Source organism: Gymnoscopelus braueri (assembly GCF_963280865.1).
Source record: "Gymnoscopelus braueri genome assembly, chromosome: 7".
In the NCBI taxonomy this organism is placed as follows: Eukaryota; Metazoa; Chordata; class Actinopteri; order Myctophiformes; family Myctophidae; genus Gymnoscopelus; species Gymnoscopelus braueri.
In genome coordinates, this window is record NC_137608.1 from 18,420,904 (window position 1) to 18,433,034 (window position 12,131).

The following is a 12,131-nucleotide window of genomic DNA, read 5'->3' on the forward strand; positions in this document are numbered from 1 at the left end:
TGACGTTTAAGTCCTTTCCTTGTTTACATAGCCTTGCAACAACAGGGAAGTGTTTATTTTTCTAACGACCATGGCGCCCCCATGTGATTCAAACTACATACTGCAGTCAACACAATCTGGATGGAGACAGACAGACACTACCAATACCTAAGACTACAAATGCTCTTAACTATGCCAATAACACTGCAAAAAACCTCACTCCCAACATAACAACTATACCAGCTGCAGTGAGCTCACAATGTTTCTTCACTCTACAGGACTATATTCTAGAATCTAGTTTGATGACTGTTGGTGCTCCTGGCTGGCAGGTGAAGCTATTGTCATTGCAGGTAAGATTGCAACGTGGTCTGAAAAGATGATAATTATGCAAATGATACTAATAAGTAAAAGTTATATAATTTAGTTATTGGAAGAGATTAATTTATGAACATCCAATATATCTATTTCCTAGTTTCAGCCAACTTGTTACATTGTTTATGCTAGGATAAGGATAATTCCTTTTAACAGGTCGTTCATGAAAGTCCTTGCGGTCTTGTTTCCAATGAGAACCTGTGAGCAATTAGGGGTTAAGAGTCTTGCTCAGGGACAAATTTCATTTCATTGACACATATGCTGGCTTGGCCTGGAATCGAACCTGGGGCAACCAGGGCCTCTGGCTCCCTAGGCGGGCTCACTAACCACTCAGCTATGGCCGCCCCTTACGGCCTATGGCCTATGGCCGCCCCTGCTATTATTACAAATGGATGCATGATTTAACAATTATGTCAAGATAATAATTTCTGGATATGGAAACAATAAACATAGACTTAGTCTATGAGAGTATGAGATCATCTCTCTAAGTTGAAAAAGCCAAAAAATGCAGCACTTTCTTGATTTCTTAATCTTATTTTTGCATAATGTATGTATATTATGCTAATGAGGAAAGGTTGCATGACTGCACCATAGTAATAGATTGATTGCTGGACAACACGAACATGGACTTAGACTCTTGAATTACCTTTCTAAGTTAATTAGAATCTAAATGATAGCGATTTCCAGTTTTTGGCCAATATTTAGCTAATTGTGCAAAAAATGATGCACTTCAGACGTGGACGCTCCACGCTCGTATAATAAATAGACAGTGATGTCACTGAAATGCGACTACTGTGTCTGTCTGCAGTCTACCCTGTGCGAACCATAGATATATATAAATCTATGCTGCGAACAGCCTTTTTGCATGTAGTTGAAGCGGTACATAACTCGGACGCCCCCCACTGTCTCAAAAGTAGGAGTGAAATTTGTAGTTCCCGTGTTGGTCTATGCTTAAGCTCAGTTTCAAGCCAGTGACGTTTAAGTCCTTTCCTTGTTTACATAGCCTTGCAACAACAGGGAAGTGTTTATTTTTCTAACGACCATGGCGCCCCCATGTGATTCAAACTACATACTGCAGTCAACACAATCTGGATGGAGACAGACAGACACTACCAATACCTAAGACTACAAATGCTCTTAACTATGCCAATAACACTGCAAAAAACCTCACTCCCAACATAACAACTATACCAGCTGCAGTGAGCTCACAATGTTTCTTCACTCTACAGGACTATATTCTAGAATCTAGTTTGATGACTGTTGGTGCTCCTGGCTGGCAGGTGAAGCTATTGTCATTGCAGGTAAGATTGCAACGTGGTCTGAAAAATGCAACAGCAAAAAAATCACATTTCCTTTATTGGCAAAGAACATGCATGGCATTTGCCTTATTGGCTACTCGAATAGACATAGACATAAAACATAATATAGGCTAAATGCAGTCATTGTTCCTTTACAGCCTAGGAGGCTATACAATTTAACTCAGAGAGTGTACAAATGTAAGGGTGGCATATACCCTAAAAATAATATTGTATGTTCTCTGCTCATTAGTTTCAAACAAGCAGCCAACCAGAAACACTCTCTTCCTCTGTCATTTGCATGCAGTCAACAGATGAATACTGAATCCCAAAAGGATTTGTGAACAGCCAGGTGTTACAATCTCATTATATCTCATATAGAGTATTTTGAGGCAGACAGGATTATAGTTTTTTGTGTTTTTGTCTACCGGCTTAATATTATTGCCCTGCTAAATAAGTGACCATATTTCTCATGCTAATGGTTTTAAGTGCGTTCTCTACAAAAACTCATCTCATACAACCAGCACGTAGTTACAGTCCATTTCAGTTCCTCTTTCATATCTTTTTGTGAGTGCAGATGTTGTCTTGGGTTCTGTCCTGAAGTTCTCTACTTCAGCTCTTCATCACACATTGAACTATGTAAAAATGCTCTGTAAAAATGTTGTTTGAAAAGTGTTATTTTTGTCATAATGTTCTGGCAGCACATGTTTGAGAGACAAATGTGATACAGTGTGCATTTAGTTCATGGCTCGCTCACACACACATGTTTATCCTTTCTTTTTTTTAACATTAAAACGGTGAACAGATTTTTTCTCAGTGTGACCTGCTCTTCTCATGAATTATTGTATTGTATGAAATGTACATTCCAGCCTGTTGCTAGTGGCTGGGGGCACCGTGCTGAAGATCTGTGACTTTGGGACGGCTTGTGATGTGACATCCAGACCCACGTGACCAACAATAAAGGCAGTGCGGCCTGGTGCTCCAGAGGTATTTGAAGGTGAGAGGACGCCTTATGGCCACTTAATTCCTCGGGCATTAACGTGGGTCTACTGTGCAGATTTTGTCCAAATATTAGGGCAAGACCACTTTGGTAGAGGTGTAACTCCAAAGGTGGACAAGCAATCAAAAATAACTCAACTTTCTGCTGATTTTACTATTTGAAGATTCGCATCCGCGGATCCAGTCCGGGTTTTCCTCTTAATAAAAAGAGCAAAATGAACAGGAAGTTAACATTTTTATAAAGAAAACAAACAGTACTGGGTTCAAGTGATGTTCTATATAGTCTGAATCAATTTTTTATTTGCGTTCGATTATGTGCTAAAAGTGTGAGCTGTGTCAGCGTAAAATGTAAGTCAATGAGGAGCATATTTTGAATTATCAATTTCTAATCAATGGAGCAATTATTTTTGATTTCTTGTCCACCTTTGGAGTTACATCATGGCAAGGTATACGTATACACAAACCAAACCTCTACCAAAGTGGTCTTGCCCTTTAATATGGGTTACGTTTCATGACTGGCTTTAATGACATGAACCCTATTTTCCCTATTCTGATGATAACATTTGGCGAAAGCAGCAGATCTGCATAGCGACATGTTGTGAGCTTATAGATCGGCAATTTTCGATCAAGACATTTGGTGGGGAGGGAAAAATTACAGACCCTGGGGGGCTCCGGTCATTGAAATCAGACCACCCCGTATCTGCAAAATGCTGATTGCTGCATCTAGTAGATGTTCCATACATGCTGTCATCGGACTCATTTTGTGTTAAGCTTAAAGTGTTAATTTCTAGATAATTTTTGTATCTTTGTTGTGTGTCACCTTTACTTCTAGTTGCCTCTGCATGCATGTTTATTAGTGTGGTTGCCCAAAGGGGCACTTGGGCAACTAATATTTATTTATTTATCTATTATAGATAAACTAAAAGTTTGTCCCTCTACTCCTCCAAAGTTTTGGCGGCATGCACTAGAGCCATATGTCAAATTAACCGGCTCCACCGGGAATTGTGTGCTTCCATTTTGCTAAGCAATATGTTGTATAGTTTAATTTATATTAATTGGCTTCCAAGTTAGTGGGAGGGGCCTATTTTACAAAAAATGCAACAAATCATGAACGAAACATCCAATCCATCCCAAATCAACGCAGCGCCAGAAGCAATTCCATTTTTACCCATAGCAAAAACAAGATTTTTGGGGATCAATCCCCATCTCAGCACCACATTTGAATCACATGTTGCTCGGCCTCAAACAGAATGTCTCCTGGCGGATTCCTCGGGTCCCGATGGGCATCGGTATGATCAAGGCAACCACACTTGCAATTTCCCAGAATTGCACCTTTCTAGTTCTCATTGTTTTCAGAAAAAGTGAATAACTCAAATTCTGACTGTAAGAGCTTTTAAGAGATCAAACCTCTTAACAATTTAATACATAGGCGTTACTATCATAATCATCATCATAACAATAATATATATATTAGTTTAGTTGTTTGTTGCTGTTAAACCCATAGCAAGAATACCCACACTGTTAACTCAAACCTACTGTACCACCACTTAATTGGACAAAATATTTCCATAATATATTCCATAATTATTCTAAGTTACTGTACTTCGAGAGAGGCTTATCGAGAGACAGATACACACATGCAGATATCATCTCCATATTTGGGCATATTGAGAGACCATACATCATCATCGTAAATACCATAAAATAACATCGTCACCCACAGTGTTGAATTGGACTCAATGTGGGGGTAGATCACAAGGGCTCAGTGGCACCACAATGTCACTGTAACACAGAGACTATTCCCCTATTTTATTCGTATGAGAAGCCACTGTGCTCAGTGTCGGTCTGAGGTGTTTGTGCCATTGAAGTATGACCACTGAGTACAGGATACATTTTGAGAATAGAAACAAAAAGGTTCAAGACACACTGAAGCCCAAGATCAAGATCCTCAAGTCTAAGAAAGCCTCCGGCTTCTATGAGTTTGTCCACAGCACGAATGATGCTTGGGACATAGATGATGAGGACGAGGACTTCCTTAATGCCCCTGACCGCCCTTCCTCACAGCCACCAGGCCTACACTCAACACACCACCAGTCCTCTCAGCAGCAGCTGGGCGTACCAGACACATGCACAGCAGACAGACTGGAGGACCCTATCAGGGCAGACGGCCCAAACCTCCAGGAGGTACCGGAAGAGGAGACGACGGAGTGCGGACAGGTAAACCACGTCAACACATTCTCGGTCTGCAACACACTGCAGAAGCAACATTCTCCCATCATCCCGCTGGTCGCCCGCATCTCCGACCGGAATGCCTCGGGAGCACCGAACATGGCTGTGCGAGAAAAGAGCCGGCTGGACAAATTCAAACAGCTGCTGGCCAGTCCCACCACTGACCTGGAGGAACTCCGGAAGCACAGCTGGTCAGGCATACCAAGAGAAGTCCGGCCGATTATATGGAGACTCCTCTCTGGCTACCTGCCTGCTAATATGGAGCACCGAGAGCTGGTACTGAAGAGGAAAAGAGATGAGTACTTTGGCTTCATTGAGCAGTATTACCACTCCAGAACAGATGAATGCTACAGGGACACATACAAACAAATCCATATTGACACTCCTAGGACCAACCCTCTGATTCCACAGTTCCAGCAGCCTGCAGTACAAGAGCTGTTTGAGAGAATCCTGTTCATCTGGGCGATCCAACACCCAGCCAGCGGTTATGTCCAGGGGATTAATGACCTGGTCACGCCCTTCTTTGTCGTCTTCCTCTCAGAGTTTGTTGAGGAGGACATGGAGAACTTTGAGGTGGCATCCCTTCCTCTGGGTACACAGGGAAACATCGAGGCAGACAGCTTCTGGTGTATGAGCAAGCTACTGGATGGAATCCAGGACCATTACACGTCTGCTCAGCCAGGGATTCTCAACAAAGTGAAAGCTTTGGAGGAGCTGGTTAGCAGAATAGACGAGGACATCCACGGTAAGTTCCTGAAGTGTGAAGTGGAGTATCTGCAGTTCGCCTTCCGTTGGATGAACAACCTGTTGATGAGGGAGCTGCCGCTCCGCTGCACCATCCGACTGTGGGACACATACCAGGCTGAGGCAGAGGGCTTCTCACATTTTCACCTGTACGTCTGCGCTGCTTTCCTCATTGAGTGGCGGAAAGAGATCCTTTCCATGGTCGACTTTCAGGGCCTACTCATACTACTTCAGAACCTTCCCACAATCCACTGGGGTAACGAGGAAGTGGGTGTCCTGCTGGCTGAAGCCTACAGACTGAAATACATGTTCGCTGATGCACCTAATCATTACAAGAGATAGGCCTGGGGCCTACAGGTGACGGCAAACACACTGCAGTTTGACCTCCTTCAAAAATCTGATTTAAAGGTGCACCAAGTGATGTATGGGTTACAACAAAACATTTTTTGTTAAAAAGGTGAAGCTCTATACAGACATTCCACCTCTCCCGCAAGTTCCGGGAGTCTCCCGGGTATTATCGTCCGCTCCCGGACACCCGCAAGTGATCATAAATCTCTTCTATTTACTGCTCATTGCTCAGATCCGGTCTAGAGCCCGCCTACATTAACCACACAGACCGTATCTGCAACCTGCAACGCCCCTTTTACCTCCTCTTGTTTTGTTCTCATTTGTCACTGAACTGTCAATCTGGCAAAATGTCATTAATGTAATTAATGCTCACACTAATTCTGCTCTCGTGAGCCCAAGGTGGTCTAATGACTTGTAAAAGTCACGTCGAGGTGAGTAAAATGCAAGCCGTGTCAAGCTAGAATTGTGAAGTTCAGCTTAACCACTTATTTAGCCAATTTGATTTATTGATTGATTGAATACTTTATTAACAGTTTGCAAAAAAGGTACAGTGGTACAGATTTATACAAAAGAATGCTAAAAGGATAACCCAAATAAGCCCAGGACTTGTTTCCATTGGGGTCTTGTGTATTCAATTCATCGAGCCATTTAAAGACAAACAATAATGTACAATAATATGCAAAACATCATATATGAGTAGTAATACAAAATAAATATATATATGTATTCTATCTATCTATCTATATATCTATCTATCAATCTATATATGAGCTTGTTGATCTATCTATCTTCTTTCTATCTATCAATCTTTACATGAGCTTGTTGATCTATCTATCTTCTATCTATCTATCAATCTATATATGAGCTTGTTGATCCATCTATCTTCTATCTATCTATCAATCTATATGAGCTTGTTGATCTATCTATCTTCTATCTATCTATCAATCTATATGAGCTTGTTGATCTATCTATCTTCTATCTATCTATCAATCTATCCACCCACCCGGAAGCCACGCCATCATTAGACCCCTTCTTGTTCAGTTTGTTGTGTTTAGTTTCATCTTTTATCTTCACTAGTGCAGTCAGTCAGTACCTGTTGTCAGAGTACTTGAAGGGCAGTCTATGATGTCAGTACTATGACATCAGTATCTGTTGTCAGAGTACTTTTAGGCCAGTCTCTGACAGTCTTGACAAGTGACTTCATAAGAGCATTGTGTGTATATACAAGGCATGTCACTCCACTGTTTTAATTTCCAGCAATACACATACAGACTGAACTCCTCATTACAAAAGGCATGAACCATTCATTGGTATGAGAAGAATGATATGGGAGATCATCCCACCAGAATGAGTCAGCTGGGTTATGTTGCAACACCCCCTTACTCCCAGGCTCCGTCTGGGATGGGGCGCTATCAAGGCAACTTAGGATCGGGTCCTGCTCAGCCAATGTACAGTCACTATGGTGGACCACCACAGGCATTCTCTGTACCACCATCATCAGGTGTGATGGAGCCTCCTGTGTCTACTGCCACTGACATTCCTCCACCACCGGTGTCCATTTATTACAACTCAAATATCCAACAGAATGGAGCTCTCCCACAAAGGTACCCTGCCCCTCCAGCTGGCTCTGCCACCTATGGACAACCTTCCCAATGTAACAGTATGGCCTCGCAGGCACCACCTCCCATACAGCAGCTCACCAATCAGATACATGATATGAACTTGAGCAGCAGCTACGCGCTACAGCCCATGCAAAGTCCTCCCCCAATTAGCTCTGTGGCCCAACCACCTCTCCAGACAACCCCTGCTCCGGCCATGGCCCAGCCACCAATGTCCCCAGGCCTTCACACACCCCACATGTCACCCCAGATGACCCAGACACAGTTGGCCCCAACAGGCATGGGTATGGCAGGCCCTACAATGACAATAGGCATGGGCAGACCCTTCCAAGGACCACCTGGACCACCTTCTCCAGGCCCCGGGGCCTTCCAGCAGCTTGGCCCCGGGTACCCTCAACAACTAGGTCAGTTTGGGGGCCAGATGACGGGCCCCCAACCTGGCTTCCCTGGGGCATTTCCTGGGGCATTTCCTGGGGCATTTCCTGGGAAGAAACAGGGAACAGGGAAGAAACTGGACCTTGACAGTATCCCCAGCGCTACGCAGGTAATTGAGGAGAACCAAGCCAAGCGAGGGGGACATGTTTATGCCACAAACCTCAGAGGCCAGGTTCCTCCTTTGGTCACCACAGAGTTCACGGTACAGGACCAAGGCAATGCCAGTCCCAGGTTTATGCGCTGCACCACCTACTCCTTCCCTTGCAGCAGTGATTTAGCAAAACAATGCAAAGTGCCCTTGGCCTCCATCATCAAACCCTTTGCCACTTTGCCAAATAATGAGAGTCCTCTGTGTCTGGTGGACCATGGTGAAACAGGTCCCATACGCTGCAACCACTGCAAGGCATACATGTGCCCCTTCATGCAGTTCATCGATGGTGGCCGGCGCTACCAGTGTGGATTCTGTAACTACGAGAACGATGTTCCGGAGTCCTATATCCAATTTCTGGACCACATGGGCCGCAGGGTGGACCGCCAAGAGAGACCTGAGCTCTCTCTGGGGTCCTATGAGTTTACAACAACCCTGGAGTATTGCACGAACAACAAGCGTCCCAATCCTCCTGCATACATCTTCATGATTGACGTTTCTTCTAGCAACATCAAAAGTGGTCTTGTCAGACTTGTGTGTAACGAGCTGAAGGCACTGCTCAACAACCTGCCTAGAGAGGCTGGCAAAATGAGTTCAGCAGTCAATGTGGGCTTTGTCACCTACAACAAGATCCTGCACTTCTACAATGTGAAGAGCACCCTGACCCAGCCTCAGATGTTGGTAGTCTCGGACACAGCTGACATGTTTGTCCCCCTGCTTGATGGCTTCTTGGTCAACTATCAGGACTCAAAGGACGTCATCTGCAACCTTCTGGACCAGATCCCTGACATGTTTGAGGACAACCATGAGACTGATACGGTCTTTGCCCCTGTTATCCAGGCCGGCCTGGAGGCGCTTAAGGCAGCAGAATGTAGCGGTAAACTCTTACTTTTCCACTCCTCCATGCCTACAGCTGAAGCTCCTGGGAAGCTGAAGAACAGGGATGATAGAAATCTGGTCAACACTAAGACAGAGAAGACTCTGTTCCAGCCTCTGAAAGGTGTGTATGAACAACTCTCCAAGGAGTGTGTGAAACAAGGCTGCTGTGTGGACCTCTTCCTCTTTCCTAGCCAGTACACAGACCTGGCCACCATGGCTGATGTGCCCTCACACACTGGAGGCTCTGTTTACAAGTACAGCAACTTTCAGGTGGAGACAGATGGAAAGCATTTCTTAAGGGACCTGAGGAAAGATGTAGTGAAGAACATCGGTTTTGATGCCATCATGCGTGTTCGCACCAGCACAGGATTCAGAGCCAGTGACTTCTTTGGAGCCATCCATATGAACAACAGCACAGACGTGGAGATGGCAGCCGTGGACTGTGACAAGGCCCTGACTGTGGAGTTCAAGCATGATGACACTCTCTGCGAGGAGACTGGAGCTTTAATACAGTGTGCCATGCTGTACACTTCCATCAGTGGGCAGAGGCGGCTACGAATCCACAACCTCAGTCTGAACTGCATCTCGAACATTTCTGAACTGTACAAGAGCTGTGAAATAGACTCCCTCATTAACTACTTTGCTAAATCAGCCTACCGTGCCATCCTGAACCAGCCAATAAAGAATGTGAGTGAGACCCTGGTCAACCAGACTGCCCAAATACTTGCCTTTTACAGGAAGAACTGCACCACCCCCAGCGCTTCCGGCCAGCTGCTCCTGCCTGAAGCCATTAAGGTGTTGCCAGTCTACATGAACAGTCTGATGAAGACCGCTCCACTAGTGTGCAGCACAGAGCTGTCTACAGACAATAGGGCCCTGCAGAGGCTCGCAGTCATGGGCATGGGAGTAGAAGACACACAGCTGCTCCTCTATCCACGCCTTATCCCACTGCACAACATGGACGTTGGCAGTGAGGCGGTGCATGCTCCTCTGCGTTGCTCAGAAGAGAGGCTGGCTGACACTGGCATGTTTCTGCTGGAGAACGGCCATTCCATGTTCCTCTGGTTGGGCCAGGCATGCCCACCAGAACTCATCCAGAGCATCTTCAACCTGCCCTCTCTTGCCCACCTGAAAACACATATGAGTGCTCTGCCAGAGCTGGATAGCCCCCAGTCTAGGAAGCTCCGCTTCATCATTAGCAGTCTGCTTCAAAAGAGTCCTAGGTCCATGAAGCTCCAGCTAGTGAGGCAGAAGGACGATTCTGAGAGGTTGTTCCGTCAGTGCCTGGTGGAGGATATGGGCGTCTACGGAGGACACTCCTACGCAGATTTCCTTGTGCTCTTGCACAAGGAGATTCGTCAGCTCCTCTCTTAAATCCGTCTTGTCTACATGTTCCTGACAAATCACGGATGGACGGGTGGACGGACGGACAGACAGACGCGCACTCACACATGCACGCACGTACAAGCACACGCACGCACACATGCATGCACGCACGCACGCTAGACAGGGTTTATTCATAGCATCGTGTTGATGATAACATTTGATACTCTTGGCCAACTCTCAGCGTGCACAAGAAAGTTGGCGCTGATTGGTTCAGTGATTTGAACAGACAGACAGACAGACAGATACAGACAGACACAGACTAATCTCTCAAGAACAGATTCTGCTCTGCGTTGGAATCTGTTGGGGAGGTTCGTCTTAACATGTACTCAGTAGCCTACAAGTGGGCGTGCCTTCAGATCAGGAAGCAGGCCGCGCTTTACCCAATCAAATGTAGTGGGCGGGATCCACGTGTCCGTCGATCCTTCCCCACTCGAAACAAGCCAAAACTAATGTAACAATAGCGTCCGCGGAGCAGACAAAACCACGGAAAGATATTCAAATTTTAACTTGCTCTTTCATCATAGAAACAAGTGGGCTTATAACCAAAACGATCCATGTTCTCTGGGAGAAGTGGTGTTAGTGTTCCGTGTAGAAATATTGTTAGTGGGAATGAAAACATAGTCGCACCACCGGAAGTGGAGCGGTGAAGGCAGACCAAAACCCCGGTTTCCTTGCGCACGGGTGCTACCTTTCCTCCGCCCAGAGCCAACTGACATAGTAACAAACAGCAGAGGTCGCTGTTTTTCCTTTTCAGTTGGCTCTGGGTTCCCAGATTGGACACAGACAGACAGACACAGACAGACAGACACAGACAGACAGACAGACAGACAGACAGACAGACAGACAGACAGACAGACAGACAGACACGGCTCGCAAATCTGAAGTGCCTTTATACCGGCTTAGCCCCTAAAGGGAGAGTCGTCAAGAAGAGTGTTTGTGTGTTCATCTACCTATATGTGTGTCTGTCTGAGTGTCCACGGCTAATTGTGTGCCAAATATCTTGTGCAGAGTGCCAAAGTTCTCAAAACTGTTTCACATATTGCGATTTTTTTTTTTGTGAGAATGTTTTTCAGATTTTGTGAATTCATAATCGCAGATCCAAATTTGGCCAGGCCAGTAGTGGACATTAACAAAGTGCATCTACTTGAGTAAGTACATTTTCCGGGTATCTGTACTTCACTTGCATTTTCTTTTCCTTTTTTTTTACATTAATGAAGGTTATCGTTGTTTTTAAGCATATGTTTGAAATTAAGATAATTACATTATTTTCTAAAATGGGTTTGTTACCGTTTTCACCTGATTTAAGATGTACATTAAAGTAGAAGTCATTCCCAACAAATTGTTTACAGTAGGTAGGTACAGTGCACTTCCTTTCACATGTAAAAACTTAAGAGAGACTTCACACCATAAGTTAAATGCAATGATATTTATTGATAAAAACAGATTATATTGACATGAATGCAGATGGGAACTATGCACGAAAACGAATTTCACCCACTTTTTTACTTCTGTAAACCTGTGGGGGACAATGTGACAATAAATTCTGATTCAGCATTGACTAGCAAGCGTTAAGCGAGAGCAAATCATAGTCCCCTTCCAATTTCATTGGGAGGGGAACAATGATATAAATTAGTATCATGCGGTTTGTTGTAAGATTCCATGTACTGTTCTGATTATGGGTTGCTGTTATTCAACAGG

At 44.7% G+C, this 12,131-nt stretch overlaps 2 protein-coding genes across 2 annotated transcripts; both read left to right on the forward strand.

Annotated features, from left to right (window-relative positions):
* Nucleotides 1-4,514: 4,514 nt before the first annotated feature.
* On the forward strand, nucleotides 4,515-5,960 carry LOC308088922 (TBC1 domain family member 22B-like; the record flags this gene model as incomplete). The annotated part of the gene is made up of 1 exon (XM_080433505.1): nucleotides 4,515-5,960. The coding sequence occupies one exon, from the start codon at nucleotides 4,515-4,517 to the stop codon at nucleotides 5,958-5,960; it is 1,446 nt and encodes a 481-aa protein (XP_080289631.1).
* A 1,353-nt stretch (nucleotides 5,961-7,313) lies between these two features.
* On the forward strand, nucleotides 7,314-10,421 carry LOC308088923 (protein transport protein Sec24D-like; the record flags this gene model as incomplete). Its single annotated transcript, XM_080433506.1, has 1 exon — nucleotides 7,314-10,421. One exon carries the CDS (start codon nucleotides 7,314-7,316, stop codon nucleotides 10,419-10,421), a length of 3,108 nt encoding a protein of 1,035 aa, XP_080289632.1.
* Nucleotides 10,422-12,131: the final 1,710 nt, after the last annotated feature.